Here is an 18,948-nt window from a genome sequence, read left to right as displayed (position 1 = left end):
TTTAATTGATTCATATGCCATATTGGTAGCCGAGCCTACTATTTGCATATCGCATGTGTTGCATTAGTCATGTTGCCTAGATAGGATCATGTATCTTTCTAACTTTATTATCTTTTTGGCTTGGAGTACTAGGTAAGCTTTATTAGCTTTAACATAATTGCATGTGTGATTGTTGCCACGTCTAGCATGCTTACCATAAGGCTAAACACTTATTTGATAAACTGTTTGAATGCCTATGGATGAAGGCTAGTTGCTTAAATTAGAATAATTTGAGTAATGTTTATATGCGAACACTTTTTCAAGTGGTACATATTCGATACAATTTTTCAAAACAAACATGAATCAAGTGTTTCAATTCTTGCAAATTAGTTTATACTTATGTGTGTGTGCATCACATAGTAATGCTAGCCTAATAATCAGAACAAGAGCATATAATGCAAATAAGATTCATATCATGATTAGTTGAGGCCGATCTTTGATCGATCGAGTGGGGGTGCTCAATTCATGACCTTCCCCTCTCCTACCTAAGTTCCTGAGTCGAGACAATATTGGTGATGACGGACACGTGGCCTTTGGCACGAGTCATGGGTTTCTTAAATTTTCCCAAAAAATATTTAGGTGATGACTCTGAATCTGCAAAGCAGTCCATTTTTGACATTTTTTATTCAAAATCGATTTTCCAAAAGATTTACCAGATTGGGACTCTTTGGTGATTATCTATTTCACATTGCACTTGTGAGATTAGATTTAGAATCGTGGGAGTCCGATACTGTAGGGCTTATTCGTCTTCTGAAAGGGAGCACAAAAAGTCGAGCTACAGTGCCATCTGTCATCAGAGAGGCCATTGGAAGTATCATTGTCCCAAAAAGGGACGTTTGCCTGCCTCATCTACTCAATAGTCTTAGACCTAATTTCGAGCTCCTCCTCCAAGCACTTTTCGACCTCCCACCAGTTTTATTACATCTGCTTCGACTCCATATCCTAATTTGGCTTCCTTGAGTGCTCAGATTAGTCAGCTTCAATATATACTATCTACATTCCAGTCATCCCCGTCTGCCTCCATTGTTTTCTCTCTTCATTCAGGTTTGCTTGGGTCTTCTTCAGGTATCTCTTCGTCTGTTTGGATTTTTTACTCTAGTGCCTCTCATCATATGACTCACCATCTCTCCTTACTTCAAAATTGTACTCCTCCCCTCTTTCCTATTACTGTCAATGATGCTAATGGGTCTGATATGTCTGTTGTCTCTATTCCATCTGTCCTTTATGTTCCTCAGTTATCTGTTAGTTTATTATCTATCAGTCATCTTGATGCCTCTAATTTTAATGTTATCTTTTCTTCTTCTATCTGTTCTGAGTAGGATCGGATGTCTAAGCTGCAGATTAGGACTGGTCGTAGAGTTGGAGACCTCTATGTGCTGGAGAGCTTGAATCTGCCTATAGCAACCTCTCTGACTGCCATTTTTCCTTTTCAGTTAGATTCTCTGTCTATTCCTTTCTACTTGTGGCATTCTAGATTAGGGCATTTGTCTACTGATCACTTACGGTCTTTAGCTCAGTCTGGTATATTGGGTAAAGTTTCTCCTAGTGAACTTACTGAATGTCGGGGTTGTAAACTTGCCAAAATGACAGCCTTACCTTTTCATAAAAGTACTTCTATATCTGATACACTATTTTCTTTAGTTCATATTGATGTTTGGGGCCCCTCTCATGTTCTCACCGAAGGGGGTTCTGCCTATTATGTGTTATTTGTTGATGACTGCACTCGGTACACTTGGGTTTATCTTATGACACATAAGTCTGACTTTTACCAGATATACCGTACTTTTCAATATATGGTAACTACACAGTTTGGGTCTACTATCAAAATTGTTGCGGTCTGACTTAGGCAGGAAATACTTTAAAACTGAATTCTATAAATATTTGGCCAAATTGGGTACTATTCACCAAACTTCTTATACTGATACACCTGCCCAAAATGGTCGAGCGAAGCGTAAACACCATCATCTCCTTGAGATAGGTAGATCTCTCCTTCTCTCTACCTCTGTTTCGGCTTTGTTTTGGGGTGAGGCAGTTCTTACTGCTGCTTTTCTTCTCAACCATATGCCTACCCCCCTTCTTTCTGGTCGGTCTTCTTATGAGGCTTTGTTTTCTCAACTTCCCAATTACTCTCTCCTTCGTGTGTTTGGGTCTGCTTGCTTTGTCCTTTTATCTTGTAAAGATAGGACTAAACTTAGTGCCCGGTCTGTCTTATGTGTCTTTTTGGGTTATAGTCTCACTCAGAAAGGTTATCGTTGTTATGACCTTGTTTCCCATCATTATGTCTCCCACCATGTTGCCTTTCTCGAATGTCTGCCTTACTTTCAACTTCCTCCTCTCACCGCCCCAGTTTCCAAAGAGGATTTGGTTCATATTGATCCATTTCCTTCTGAGGTCCCGTCTGATGAGTACATCTCCATAGTTCCCTCTAAGCTTGTTCCATCTTCTCCTCCTGCTTCACCTCTGGCTGCTTCTCCTTCAGTTTCTCCTCCTCTTCCGTTGTTAGTTTATTCTCGTTACAAGGCTCTTCCTTCACCGGTTGTCTCTACCCCTGTTGCTGATTCTCCTACTTCTAACAACTCTGATCCTACTGCACACCGATATCTTACTCGAGCACGTCATCCTCCAAACAGGTTGGGTTGGTCTAATACATGTTTTTCTGTTTCCTATCATACCTTTTTGTCAATTATTCACTCTTTTTTAGGACCTTAGTCTTACAAGGAGGCCTGTCAGGATCCTCATTGGGTTCAAGCTATGAAGGATGAGTTGTCTACTTTACAGAAAACTAGTACTTGGGAGTTAGTTCCTTTGCCTGCTGGTAAGAAACTGGTTAGTTGCAAATGGGTCTACAAAGTCAAGATTCATTCTGACAGTTCTCTTGAGCACTACAAAGCTCATCTGGTTGCCAAAGGTTTCCCACAAGAGTATGGTATTGATTATGAGGAGACCTTTGCTCCTATTGCCAAGATGTCTACTGTCCGTACTTTGATTTCTGTCGCTATTGTTCATTCTTGGCCTCTTTATCAGATGGATGCTAAGAATGTTTTTCTTAATGGCCATCTCACTAAGGAGGTTTACATGCGTCCTCCCCCTGGCCTTCTCCATTCCTCTGGATAGGTTTGTCGCCTTCAACGTGCTCTGTATGGTTTGAAGCAGTCTCCTCGTGCTTGGTATGATTGCTTTCAGACTGCTATTACCGAGCTTGGGTTTCATCCTTCTGCTTCCGACTCTACTTTATTTCTGAGACATACCTTGGTTGGTTTTATTGCTCTCCTACTCTATGTGGATGATATGATCATCACTGGCTCTGACTCTTCTACTATCTCTAAGGTCAAGCAACATCTCTTCCGCACCTTCGAAATGAAGGATCTGGGTCTATTGTGGTATTTTCCTTGTATTGAGGTTCCCTCTTCTCCAAAGGGCTACTTTTTGTCTCAGGCCAAGTATGCTAATGAGGTTATTCACCATGCCAGTCTTACTGATACTAAGATTTCTGATACACCTATTGAGCTTAATGTGAAGCTCAACTCTACTAATGGTGTCCCTCTACATGATCCCGCGATCTATCACAAGCTTGTGGGCTGTTTAGTTTATTTGATTGTCACTCGCTCTGATCTTGCTTATGTTGTTCATGTGATTAGTCAGTTCATTTCTGCTCCTCGCTCTACCCATTGGGTTGCTTTGGTTCGCATTCTTTGCTATCTCCGGGGTATCATCTTTCAAGGTTTACTATTGTCCTCTACTTTCTCTTTAGACTTGGTGGCCTATGCTTATGCTGATGCTGATTGGGCTGGTGATGTTAATGATTACAAGTCCACCTCTGGTTTTTGTTTGTTTCTTGGCGATTCCTTGATTTCTTGGAAAAGCAAGAAACAAACTGTTGTTGCTCGCTCTACTGCCGAAGCTGAGTACCGTGCTATGGCTCATGCTACTGCTGAGGTTGTTTGGCTTCGTTGCCTTCTCTCTGATTTGGGTGTCTCTCAATCTTCTCCGACCTCTCTCTATTGTGACAACCGCAGTGCTATTCAGATTGCCCACAATACCGTCTTCCATGAATGGACGAAACACATTGAGATTGATTGTTACTTTGTCTGACAACATCTACAGTCTGGCTTTTTCTTGCTTCATTTCGTCTCCTTGACTTTGCAACTTACGGACTTCTTCACCAAGACTCACACTACCACTCGGTTTTAGTTTCTTCTTAGAAAATTCTTAGTGTTTTCTGCTAAAACACATTTATTTTGAGCGGGGGTGTGAGAATATATTGTGTAACTTACAACTATTATGTAAATATGGAATTAGGTTTCTATGTAATTATGGAATGCTATGTAAATATGGAATTAGGTTTGCATTTCCTATTCTAGATTAGGGTTAGGATTCCTATAAATATTGGTTGTAATCTTTGTATTATTTACAAGTTGAATATACAGATCATTTAGAAAAGCTTACAGATGCAAACAAAACAAAGGAAGTTTTGGAATCAGTTCCAGATCAAGATGAAGAAGTCATTGGTATCATTACTATGGAAGATGTTTTAGAGGAACTCTTACAGGTTAGTAATATAGCTAACTAATTAACTAGTATTAATAAATACTATGATGTACTTCATGCAAATGTTATTTTGTGTTCCATTATAGTTAATTAATATTGCTGCTTTAGATGTAACATATAGAACTTAATTCTGTCAGTTGATAAAACTAGCTTCAATATGAATGCTTTTCTTCCATATAGGTGATAAGAAAGTTCATATATGTAAATATTAGATCAGTCCTTTCATATATGCTTTTCTTTCTGCAAGACTTCTAGGTATTCTGATAACATACCTAAAATTTTATTCGCAAAAAAAAAAAAAAAAAAAAAAAGTAACAGTTTGTGGTTAAAATTCTTTTTTAATTTAAACCTCACCATATCTAGACATGGCACTGTTTTTTGTGAGTTCTTTTTCTGGGTACATAGACTTAATGTGTTTTTTCTGTTGATAAACTAATATTTGTGCTTTGTTCTGAAGGAAGAAATACTGGATGAAACTGATGAATATGTTGATGTTCACAATAAGTGAGTTACGATTCTGCGTCTGTTAATTGATCATTTGGTTATGTTTTTGTTTCTCCCATTTTCAATTTTTGTGTTTATGGAAAACCAAAAAAAATATATGAAATGTTAAAAAAAACCTATCATTTTCATCATTTTTATATTTGTGCAAAAACAATTTCCAAAAAGGACCTATTTTCAAAAAAATAAGTTTTGTGTGTTTTGCAAAAAACAAAACAAGAAAACACAACCAAAGAAAAAGTTTCAAGTGTAATCTAGTTCCATTAGTTACTAACTTATTGTCTAATGATATACACCAAATTACTATGTTTTGTGTCAGAATTAAAATAAACATGCTTCCTTCAAGGAAGTCACAATCAAGATCTCCAGGAGCACCTTCTCATAGAGCATGGCGTACGTCGATGGTAACTCCACTATCTTCAGGTAATCTGACACCGATTTCTTCTTATCATCACACTCCGATACTATGGTCCCCAATTTCACCCTTTCCTCAGTCTCCATTTATACGACCAACTCTCTCTGCTTACCCTGCTAAATCTACACCAAATTCCCCATCCATTTGCACCTCTCCATCCTCACATCAAGTATGTCTAAATTTTCAATACAATTACTGCTTCATTGCTCTCGAGTAATATACTTCTCATTCAATTTCGTGCACATTTGTTTACGTACACAGGAAAAAAAAATATTATAAATATTTTAAGAGTGATTTGCATTTTTTTGATAACATGTGCTGAAATCATCATCATTTACTAAATGTGGGTGAAACTACACCTTTTTTTCAATTTGAAGCCAAGTGCCACAATTTTATCACATGAAAGTTTTTAACTTGGAATATAAGCTATTGTTAACATGCCCCATTACACATGGTCAAGTTTTTCAGTCCCTATAATTTTATTTTCTTCTTCTCTGTCATACTTGAAATTCTTGGCTGATTGCAAAGTTTAAACAATGCTTTCTTATGACTATCGTTTTATAAAGAAAAATTATTCATATTTTGTGCAGGTCTCAAGGAAAACATATGAGAAGCTAAGAAAACCTGGTGATTCGTAGAGTTCCCACTTTTGCCTGACATGATGGCCATTGGAGATTTTTGGCATGCAAGCGTCACTTGTATTGTATGATATTGGAATTCAAAGCTCCAAAAAAAATAAAATAAAATAAAATTCTCGTATTAGATATTATATTGTTGATAAAACACCATATAATTAGTGTTGGATTATGACAACTTTTTAATTGTGAAATACTCTTATAACATAAACTTCTACTATTTGTGATTTTGATTTGTCCCAACATGAAAATCATGGGATTGCTTGAATTTAGTGGATATCTGGAAACATCGTTGACTGCTTTTTGCATTGAATTTGTAGACACCCCACCATAGTTAGCAGTACAATGTGGGGTGTATATATATATTTCTACATGTCCATACTATAGTAAAATGACCCAGAATTAGATCAGAGAAATTAACCGAGTGTATTTAGAAGCTCTCTAAATGCTTACATATATGGAAACTGTCACACAATCTTCATTGTGTTAAAAATTAAAACTAAATTTTTTGTTTGTGTACTCAACAAAAAAAAAAAAAAAAAATAGAACATATAAATAAATAAATGAAAAGAAAGATTTTCTAGAATCTGTTTAATCACATAAACAAAAATAGAAATTTGAAATATTGTAGGAGAAAGGAAACAAATTAGGAACAAGAAAATATTTATAGATACTATTTTCTAAGAATGATCAAGTCCAGCATTTTACACTATCTCCTTAAGAAAGATTTGTCCTCTCTAGGGTGCTCACAGATTATGGACATCTATCTCCCATGATGAAATGATCTACAACTAATAATAGCAGCACTACAAACTGTTTGCACATTGAACACATTTTGTGTATATATTGTCTCTTAAGGAAAAGAAATGTAGAAATATGCAGGAACTTTTATTCGGGTTGAAGTTACAGGTATGGAACCTGTACAGAAAGGACTGAAGAGGTGCAAAGGCCTAGCCGCCAGAATTTGAATTTTCCAAATCGAAATTTGAATTCAAACGATCAGAATTTATTTTCCAAAAAATAAAATAAAATAAAATAAATTTCAAATGTTTTTGGCCCAAAAATGTTAGTATTGGGCCAGACAAGCCCAACCCCACACCACGCACCCGTGCCCAAGCCCAGCCCAGCCGAGCAGCGACGTGTATGTTTATTTTGGGTCCAATGGGTCTAGCCCACTTTGCCCATAAACTCCCCCTCTTCAAAACTTGAGTGCCCTTTGGGGCCTACCCCAAGGCCCAATCTCAAGGTTTATAAACCCATACAATGTTAGCCTAGCCAATCAATGTGGGACAAGCTTTCCTTCCTTCAATTTGGGAAACCCACCAAAACACCATTTTCATGGAGCTTACTTTGGTATTAATTTCCCATTTACCTGATAATGGTTTTGAATAACCAAATATACTACGTGAACCACAACACGACATATAACGCGTTACCATCAATACCCTCCATAATCGGTACTTGGGTCCTATTTATATTGCAGCCCAAAGTTGACTAAAAATTCTAGTTTTGTGCGGAATTTTCTTAACCATTTCTAACAATCCCCTACATGAATAGAATTTGATAAGAATGGAAATGCAACAACATGCAAAATTGTTGAGAGAATATACAACGAAAACATCCTGCATCAGGCTGGATAACTTTCTGCTTTGAACCCTCTCTAGTGATAACCTATCGCACTTACTAGCTAACCAATGGACATGATACCTTGAATTGTTCAGCCGTTTGAGTAAGCCAAGAAAATAGATTTCACATAGAATATCCTCTAACACATCGTGGTTCTCACAGTTGTGTTCATTTTGGCCTTGAACGCTCCTAGTTGTTCATGAGTGTTTCTAGACAATTTAGCCTCTTCATTCTCATAGAACCGGCCCTAGTTCGACACTTGTATAGGTGATTCTTATTGTGAGCATCTCTTATATTTGTCTTAATTTTTATGCCTAAATCAAGACATAAGTAATCATTAAAAGCAACGCTTATCCTTAAACCCCTGCATACAAGACATGCTGCAGATATCACTCTCACCATAGGAATGGATAGGGAATTTTAATCCTTTGGTGATTTTTGGCGAGCCGCACATAACTTAGTTGTCCCTTTGAACTTAGTTCTTGGGATCTCCATTCATTTAAGTAGGGTTACCATTAGGATAACTCTTATGTAATAGGCTTTAATCCCATCCCCTTTGATGAACTATACACTTGCTCTTTTGCCAAACCTTTCATTAACGGATCCGCAATATTCTCTTTAGACTTTATATAATCTATTGAGATTATTCCACTTGAGAGCAATTGCCTTACGATATTATGTTGACAATGAATATGTCGTGATTTACCATTATACATATGACTCTGTGTCCTGCTTATTGCAGATTGACTATCACAATGAATACACACAGCTGGCACAGGTCTTGGCTACATTAGAATGTCTTCTAAGAAGTGGCGAAGCCATTATGCTTCTACTACTACTTTGTCTAAAGCAATAAACTCAAATTCCATTGTGGATCGTGCAATGCATGTTTGTTTTGTGGATTTCCAAGAAATAGCTGCACCCCCTAAAGTAAAGACATACCCACTAGTAGATTTTGAATCTTTAGCATCCAATATCCAGTTTGCATCACAATAGCCTTCGAGTACTGCTGGATATCGAGTAAAGTTTAAGCCATGATCACGGGTAAATCTTAGATATCTAAGAACCCGAATGATCGCTTTCCAATGGTCTTCTCCAGGGTTACTAGTGTACCTACTTAATTTACTGATAGCATAAGCTATATTAGGACGCATGCAATTCATTAGGTACATTAGGCTTCCAATGATTTGGGAGTATATTAATTAAGGGACCGCATCACCTTTATTTTTTGATAAATAAAGATTGATGTCTAAGAGTGTTCTTACTACATTTACATCATCCTTGATATATTTGCCAAGAATTTTCTCAACATAATGAGATTGAGATAATACATATCCATCAGATATTTTAATAATTTTCATTCCTAATATAATATCTGCGACCCCCATATCTTTTATATAAAATCTTTTGTCAACACTTGCTTGGCTGATTTGATCATATTTTGACTGCTTCCAATGAGAAACATGTCATCCACATAAAGACAAATGATGACATAACATTTGTCAATATTTTTAACATAGACGCACTTGTCACATTCGTTTATCTTAGACCCATTAGTAAGCATAGCGTAATCAAATTTTTCATACTATTGCTTAGGAGCTTGTTTTAACCCATAAAGAGATTTTATAAGCCGACAAACTTTCTTTTCTTGTCCTGACACTACGACCCCTTTGGGGTGCTCCATATAGATCTCTTCATTTAGATTACCATTTAAGAAAATTGTCTTAACATCCATTTGATGTATCTCTTAATTATATAATGCTGCTATAGTAATAAACATGCGGATGGATGTTATTCTTGTCATAGGGATTCATGTGTCAAAATAGTCCAGACCTTCCTTTTGTCTGTAACATTTTACCACAAGTCTTGCTTTATACTTGTCTATTTAACCATCTGCTTTCTTTTTTCTCTTAAATATCCATTTATACCCAAGAGGTTTAGAACTGGGCGGAAGATCCACTAATTCCCAAGTATGATTTTGCATAATGGATTCACTTTCACTATTAACATCCTCTTTCCAAAAAAGTGCTTCAAGACAATGCTTCCTTAAAGCTCTGAGACTCATTTTCTAACAGGTATGTCAAAAAATCTGGACCAAAGGATTTTGGTATTCTCGCTCTCTTACTGGGTCTTGGTTCATCATTAGTTAAATCTTGTTGCTCGAGACCATAACTAGTGTCTTGCACTTGGTTGTCATTAGTCTCTTGACTTTGTATAGAATCATAAGTTCTTAATTCCTATCCTTTTTTGTAAGGAAAAACATATTCAAAGATAGCATTCCTTGACTTTATAATAGTGTTCACATGTATATCAGGTATTTTTGATTTATAAGTCAGAAACTGATATGCACTCTTATTATGCGCATAACCTATAAACACACAATCCACTATTTTTGGTCCTATCTTGGTCTTTTTTTGAAACAAGAACTTCTACCTTTTCCAAACACCCCTACACTTTTACGTATTTGTAGGAAGGTGGTCGACCTTTTCACAATTTATAAGAAGTGTTGTTAGTTTTTTTTGTGAGGTATCCTATTGAGGACATAATTAGTAGACAAAATTGCTTCCCCCCTCCCCCCACAAGTTTTGTTTTAAGCCTGAACTTAGTAACATGACATTCATCATTTCTTTAAGGGTTCTATTTTTCCTTTCAACAATTCCATTTTGTTGTGGGGAATAAGGTGTTGTAGTTTGGTAAATAATGCCAAGTTGTGCACAAAATTCATTTAAACGTGCATCATGTTCACCACCTCTATCACTTCTAACCATTTTAATGATTTTACCAAATTGATTTTCAACTTTAGTTTTATAGAGTTTAAACATTTTCAAGGCTTCATCTTTACTTCTAAATAAATATACATAATAATATATTGTGAAATCATTGATAAATGTTATGAAATACTTTTTGCCTCCTTTCGTTTGAACAAATTTAAAAACACACACATCAGTATGAATTATTCTAGAGGTTTGGTTTTTATTTCAACCGATTTAAATGAAGCCTTAGTTTTTCTTCTACACATATCTCATATTTGTGATGAGGATCAATTTCAAACTTTTCTATACAATCCAAACCAATTAGTCTACACAAAGCATTAAAATTCATATGTCCTAATCTACCATGCCATAAATTTGACTCAAGAATATAAGCAACAGATATGTTATTCTTATTAATAACAGATTTTGGTAAAACAGTCATTACATTCAACTTGAAAAGACCATCGCTCATGTATCTCTTACCCATATGCATACCACTCTTTGTTAATACAAACTTATCAGACTCAAATACAAGCCCAAAACCATTTTTACTTAACAAATAACCAGAAACTAAATTCTTTCGGAAGTCTGGTACATGCAACACGTTGTTGAGGGTAAGTTTCTTCCCCGATGTCATCTTCAAGATAACTTTCCCTTGTCCAACCATAGCAGAAGTAGATGAATTTCTCATGAATAGTTGTTCACCATTTGCAGCCTCATTATAAGTAGTGAACATCTTTTCATCCACACAAATATGTCGAGTTACTCTAGTGCCAACCCACCATTCTTTAGGATTTTTAACCAAATTAGCCTCAGACACCACAATAGAAAGATTGATGCCATTTACCCCGTCAGAGATGTAATCTAGTTCTGTCACATTGACTTGATTGGTAGTCTTTTTGCTTGTACTTTCGTGATCCTTCTTAGGGTGTCGGCAATCAGAGGCACGATGTCCAGTCTTGACACAATTATAGCATTTTCCTTTAAACTTTTTATTGCCATTGTTGTTGCCTTGTTTAGAACCATCTCCAGCAAACTTCCTCTTTTTGTTATGTGGTTTGGGCACTTGTTCCACTACATTAGCCTTGGACTCAATAAGAGTTTTACCATTCCTCTATTCAACATTCCGGTTATCTTCTCCAATCCTTAATCAGAGAATAAGTTCTTCCAATGTCATCTCTTTGCATTTATGCTTAAGGTAGTTCTTGAAATCTTTCCAAGCAGGTGGTAATTTTTCCACAATTGCAGCAACTTGGAAAGATTCGCTAAGAGACATACCTTCAGCATGAATATCATACAAGATGAGTTAGAGACTTTGCACTTGGCTAATAATCATTTTAGGATCAATCATGACAAAGTCCAAAAATTTTCCAAAAATAAATTTCTTCGTGCTGGCATCCTCTGTCTTGTATTTTTTTCTCATATTCCATAATTCTTTTGTTGTTTTAAGAGGGCTGTAAACATTATATAACATGTTGTTTAGGACATTGAGGATGTAATTCTTGCAAAGAAAATCAGAATGCTTCCAAGCATCCACTGTGGTAACAACTTGTCGATCACTTTCATCTTTTTAAGTGCTAGAGCACGTTCATGGAGAGACCAGGCAAGATTAAGAGTTGTCAGATAGAACAACATTTTCTGCTGCCATCTCTTAAACTCTATAACGTTAAATTTTTCTGGTTTCTCTCCATGATTCACAAGAATTTGAATAGGGTTCTGGGTAATGGCTAGTGTTAATGTAACAACCGGATTGGGGTTACTAGTTTCAATAGCCATCAAATCTGATTACAAAAATCAAAAAACAAATTAGAACAATTTTCTAATTACAAAAATCAAAAAATAAAATCAAAATTTTGAATACAATGAAGAAACAGATTTTATCTTAAGATTGTTACTCAATCTTCACTGTGTCAAAAATTAAAACTAAATTTTCTATTTGTGTACTCAACAACAAAAATAGAACATATAAATAAATAAATGAATGAAAAGAAAGATTTTCTAAAATCTATTTAATCACAGAAACAAAAACAGAAATTGGAAATAGTGCAAGAGGAAGGAAACAAATTAAGAACAGGAAAATATTTACAGATACTATTTTCTAAGAATGATCAAGTCCAGCATTTTACACTGTCTCCTTAAGACAGATTCATCATCTCTAGGGTGCTCACAAATTATGGACGTCTGTCTCCCAAGATAAAATGATCTACAACTAATAGTAGCAAAACTACAAACTGGTCGCACAACGAACACACTCTATGTATATATTCTCTCTCAAGGAAAAGAAATGCAGAAATATGCAGGAACTTTTCGTAAATGAAGAATGAAAATCTGATTGCAAAATCCAAATTAAGGACTGGCTATTTATAGATACAGAAGGTGGTTGTTCGGGTTGAAGCTACAAGTATGGAACTTGTATAGAAATGACTGAATTGGACCAGACAAGCCCAACTCCACCACACAACATGTACCCGCTTTGAAGCCCAAGCCCAGCCCAGCCCGCTCGACTGACCGGACAGACGACTAGCGGAGTGCATGTGTGTTTGTTTGTTTTGGGTCCAATGGGTCTAGTCCACTTTGTCCATAACCTTCCCCTCTCCGAAACTTGAGTGCCCCTTGGGGCCTACCCTATGGTCCAATCTCAAGGCTTATAAACCCATACAATGTTAGCCTAACCAACCAATAGGGGACAAGCTTTCCTTCCTTCAATATGGGAAACCCACCAAAATACCATTTTCGTGGAACTTACTTTGGCATCAATTACCCATTCACCTGATAATGGTTTTGAATAATTGAATTTACTACGTGAATCACAACGCGACATAGAACGCATTACCACCAATACCCACAATAACCGGTACTTGAGTCCTATTTATATTGTAGCCCAAAGTTAATTAAAAATTTTGGTTTTGTGCAGAATTTTCTTAACCATTTCTTACAGAAACTAGCTGCTATTACTCATGATATGCAAGTGCAATTCATGTTTGCTACATGTAGTTGGCTACAAAGGGAGAGTAATATGGAAGCTTGGATAGGGGGTACAAATGGGGTTTAGTTCAGACACAAAACATGCAAGCTTTGTGATACCCTTGATGACAACCATTCCCATCTCTTTTTCAACTGTTATTTCACTAGTAGTCTATGGAAAATTATTTTGGATAAGCTCAGTATTCAGAGACATCCACTGAACCAGCAGGGCGAGTGTAATTGAATTGTACAGCTTGGGAAGAAAAGTAAGTTTGCCCAAAAGTTGTTCAAGCTTGTACTAGTTGTAACTGTATATTTCATTTGGCAAAAGAGAAACGCAAGAATTTTTGCAAACACGAGACAATCAGAGACTGAATTACTTGAGGGAATTTTTGTAAATATTAAGAGTAAAGTAGTTACTTTGCGGGGTGTTGTGGTTAATCAGTTTAACAGAGGAGTCATGCTGAATTGGAATCATTCTAGCAGCTTGTTTAATAGGTTTTTGATTTCTTTTTGTTGTCAAAATTGCTTTGGTTTACCCTAGTTGAACAATTTTAAGTTTGTTTTACTGTTATATAAATTACCCTACCAAAAGAAATGTATATATAATCTCATGTTTGACTAAGAAAATTAGGGTTTAAACTAAAAAAAACACTCGAACATAGCTAAATTACAAAAATTGCCAAATTTTGTCAATCCCTCCTCATAATCTTGGTGTAACAATATAAAGGGTTTCATAATTCTGGGATAAACAATAGTCCTAGAAATCTTATTCCAATTTAATGTAGTTTGTTGTAAAAAACATTGCTTACAAATACTTTGTTTTCATGAAAGCCAAGAAACCAAACACTACACCAGAGAATGTGGCCACAGTATAGCTTTCTTGCTAGTTTATAATGTAAGTAAAGGAACAACATTTGTGGGATGTGCCACTTTTGTTACCTTTGTTGACAACTTTTTTGTTTTGTTTTTTATTTTTTTTTCTTTTTATCACTTTTGGGTTTTCAGCATTTCTTGGGATTGCTTATGGCACTGTGTCTTCAAGTTCAGATCATGAGAAGAAGGGTTCTCTTCTTGGGTTTGAAGAAACTCAGAATTGTTAGGTTGAGGAGTGGAAAAAAGAAGGAAGAGGACAACAAAAATGTGATGTAAAAGATATCTTAACTTAATGCTCCCAAGGATTCTGATGAATCCCATACTCGATGTGGCGGTTAGCTCTCATACTAAATGTACAAATTTCTTAGGTACAATTCACCACTTGAAAATCAAAATTTATAAGGAGATGATGGGCAAGAGACTTTATATTCACTTTACTAATGAAGGATTAGTTAGGATTGTAACAGATTTACAAAATTCTCTATTCCTAAATTCCAGCTCATATTTTAATACACTTTTAATCATATGATTATACCTCAAATTGTTATGTTTTGATATTCTTGTCATAATGCAAGATGCCGCAAGCGAGTGAACCCAAGAAGGCCTACTCAAACCATCCATGTCATCCTCTCATCAATGTGATTACGTACAACAAGCCACAAGTTCTTGATTAATTTCATAAACTAATTCCAATCATCTTATGTGTGAGTTCGCGCAGGCAAGTGTAACGGTTAGGCCCAACCAAGTAACGACTCACGACTGACTCATGTCAAATCAGTAGATAATAAAAAGAATGCCATGGAGATCAAGTGCGCCTAAGTCACAAATTTAGCTAGTAAGTGCCACTCCAAAGCACCTTCAAGTCAATTTCATTCTCCATACACTTACTACATCTCTTCTTGCCATCTCTATTTCTCGTTTCATAGTTAGTTGCAATTAATTCTACTATCCACAAGGAGAGAATAAGCTATCAATCTATAACAACTCCTAAAGAAACTTAAGCGCGAATCAAGCTAAACAGTCTAATTCAACAACAATGCTCTCACGAACGATGTGTCAAATTCTTAGAGTCATAACAACCATCTTAGCCTTGACTTCTTCATTACTATGCTGTAACTTTTGCACATACTGATAAATGCCATTCAAAGGCGTTAGCCTAGCCAAGGAATCATACAAAAAAGAACCTCCTCATGTCTCACACAAGTGTGGAAACCATAAGTGTCCAAACTTAGACAAGTTGGCAATGCCAATGGATTTTGCAACCACTAGGCGCTAATCTTCTCACTTAGTCTTAATAGATTTTGTAGCTTTTAAGTGCTAATCTTTTAACTTGAAATGACACTTTAATGCACACCATTATAGTGCATGAAATTTTGATCCATCCACTCTCATCAGTTGGGTAGAGAGAAAAACACTGCTCATACTGGCTACTCGTCTTACACTTAATGATTAACTCATTTAAGCCAGCATATCTTGGATGTTACTTCATCCAATGATACAACATTATAAAATCCATCTGCGTAACTCAAAAGTTAGGATCACATCTAGATCTATTAGGGCCTTACAAATTCTCACAACTCCAAACTCACCAATCAAAAACACTTAGCAGGCTAGTCATCATAGCGCACACATCAATTTTTAATATGCCAATCAAGGCAACAAAAATTATGGCGGCATTGAGTCTTGTTTTCTTACTTTGGCTCAAATAGGATCTTACCTAAAACCTCCAAGACTTTTTGCTCATCTAAAGAATAGGATTTCATTATTCACAATTGAACATCTCTACTAAGTTTATGTCAACTAAATTAACTTTCATAAATAAGTCAATTAGAAAAGGAAAAAAAAAATTGCGCATTGAGATTAATTTGATTAGCATATCACAATATAATTTTGCTGCAAAAATTTAAAATTAAATAGTGACAATATTACATAAGTCGCAAGATCGAAAATCTACTATGTTCAAAATTATTTCTTGTGTCACAAGTGACATTATCCAAAATTTAATTTAATTCATGCACAAGATATTAGTTTGTAGGAGTAAATCTACAAAGATTTCTCTCAATCGAACAACCTCCCATTAATTATGGCATGTATAAAGTATGATAAAATATTAATTCTATATAATAGCATCTCAATATGATTTCATAAAAGAAAACATGTTAGAATATTTAATCATGGAATTAAAATAAATAGAATATTACATTCAAGTTCTTGAATTAAAATATTCTATAAGTTTTATGCATAAATACAGAACTAGACATTCTGAATTAATTTTCAGAATATGCTATAAGAGTGCTAAATAATTTCTGTAATTTTTTATATGAAAACTACACAGAAAATTAGAAATAAATAATATAAAATATAAAATAGTACAACACTCATACTAGTAAATAAAACATCACTACAATAATGTACTGTAAATATTTCAAGTCCAGAATCCAAGTCATGCTCTCCCGAGAGTGATTTAACCTAAAAATATTGAATTATTCATTAGTGAAAAATATTTTATTTTCTAGAAAATTCTGTAACTTTAACAGATTGTAGAAAAACAAATTACGAGTCTAACAATATAAGCCATGATTCAATCAAAATTATAACAAATAATATAGAAGCAATTAACGCAGTTTTGACTTTTAGGAAATCCAAATAGGGCCTTAATGCTTCAGCGCTAAGCCATCTGCCATTAGCACATGTCATGATGACGTCAGCGTATGTGTCAGCCATGCATGTCATCAATAACGTCAGCACATTATAATGATGTAAGCACACATCACGATGATGTCAACGCTTATTAATTTGCAGCAAGCCTCCAATTCTTCAACTCTTAGTGCATCTCCAATGGCAGATGCTATAATAACATTTCCATTGCCAAATTATGGCAATGAATAGTAGAAAATGGATGAAAAATAACAATGGTGTTCCAATGGTTTAGCTACCATTTTTGTTATTTTGGCATAGAAACTGGTGTGTTCGAACAATCGGCCGAATGTCCGAACACACCAGTTTCTGTATTTCTTCTGCAAAAATGGTGGGTGGGAGAAAAGGATGTTTTGCTGGAAGGAGGGAGGGAAAAAGGGAGGTGTTTTCTTAATGATTTGACACAAATAGTAACTACCAAAGCTTGTGTCAAATTTGACACAAGCTTTGGCATTTCTCAAATATATAAAGTGCCATTGAAGCACACTACATTGGTGGAGCTGCCAAATTATGGCAATAGTAGCTCCAATGGTAAACCATTAGAGCTACTCTTACCCAAAATTAGAGTTTGATTTTCTCATCAACTGTAAGTCGGAATCAAGGACATAATATATCGTTTCGAATATCTCAAAATAAGGATTCCAAATTTATAATTTTCAAAACATGAAAACGAAATATGTAAAAACAACATATAGTCAAAGTTACAAAAGTCAAATATGAATCTCAATTTTTCTCAAAATCCGATCGTCGGATTTTTGAAAAACTTTCCAAATATGCTCTACATTATATGGGTTACAATATATATGAAATTTAAGACGATCAGAGATGATTCGAAAAATATCAATTTTAATGGACGAATCACATGTATACATTCATTTATGCACAAATAACACGAAAAAACCCAACAATGGCTCTGATACCAATGTTGAAAAAATAATACAGTGGAAATAAATAAACAGATTCGGGCATACCTTTTGCGCTCAAACCGAATCTTATGATCATGTGGATAAATCGCGTGCTTCTATTAATGAACTCAAACAATTTCTTACAATGAGTAGAACTACTAGAGAACTACCCATATTATTCACAATACAAACACTATTCTGTGTTTCTATGGAGAGAGAAAGGAGAAAGAAATATGTATATTATATGGGAGAATTATAACCACGTAGAACTCTATCTCCTTCAGAGATGAGATAATGGGTTATATGCTCTTATTCCTAGGATAAGTTGGTTTAAAATGAATCTCTCCTAATAAGGTCTCTCAATGGGTGATGGGTCTACCATGATGGGCGATCCAATTGGATATGAGTTCTAAACCCAACCTAATTTCCAATAATAGCAAATCACAAAACACAAAATAATAAAGGAACATGTCAAAGAAAATAAGTAAATAAAAAAAATCAAAGCAATCAGTGTCGAAACAAATAGCTTAGTTCACAACAAATTCGAAAAGCAATCCGAGCTTGTTCCCCAAGATAACATTTTTACACTTGGCTATAAAAAAATCAACTTCTAGTTGGCTTATGTATAGTGACTCGTTCTACATCACTAATAACTGGAAAATTATATTTTTGAAGTTATCTTTTGGGGGTTTGATGACATATATTTTGTCAGTTTAGTAGTATTTTTTTTTTCATTTCTTAAATGGAGGTCCCTTGTCATCTTTCTTCAATTCCACAACCTACTTATTAGTTTTTGGCAGTTGTGTCTTGGCTACGACTCTGCATCTGTATTACTTTTCCCTTTAGCACAACATATGATCCCAAAAGTTACAATTTCTGCTCTTTGTCAATAACTGTCCATCATATTTATACTAAACTGCCTTAGTTCTGCTCCATCGCATCCTCCATCTACTTTTATTCAATTATTATTCAGTTCATAACAATCACAA

The 18,948-nt window shown here is 35.3% G+C and overlaps 1 protein-coding gene across 1 annotated transcript in view; it reads left to right on the top strand.

Annotated features, from left to right (window-relative positions):
• Window positions 1–6,425, top strand: part of LOC114279905 (DUF21 domain-containing protein At5g52790) — a 30,475-nt gene extending 24,050 nt beyond the window's left edge. The window contains exons 10-13 of the mRNA XM_082882579.1: window positions 4,467–4,588; window positions 5,045–5,091; window positions 5,408–5,511; window positions 6,094–6,425. Coding sequence (XP_082738705.1) covers window positions 4,467–4,588; window positions 5,045–5,091; window positions 5,408–5,511; window positions 6,094–6,113 — 293 coding nt within the window. The 3' untranslated portion in view covers window positions 6,114–6,425. The remainder of the gene's footprint in view (window positions 1–4,466; window positions 4,589–5,044; window positions 5,092–5,407; window positions 5,512–6,093) is intronic.
• The last annotated feature ends 12,523 nt before the right edge of the window (window positions 6,426–18,948 follow it).

The sequence above is a fragment of the Camellia sinensis genome, chromosome 1 (genome assembly GCF_055761805.1).
Source record: "Camellia sinensis isolate YWXY chromosome 1, ASM5576180v1, whole genome shotgun sequence".
Lineage (NCBI taxonomy): Eukaryota > Viridiplantae > Streptophyta > Magnoliopsida > Ericales > Theaceae > Camellia > Camellia sinensis.
The sequence above is the reverse complement of the archived record's forward strand: the minus strand, read 5'-3'. Positions and strand labels throughout refer to the sequence as shown.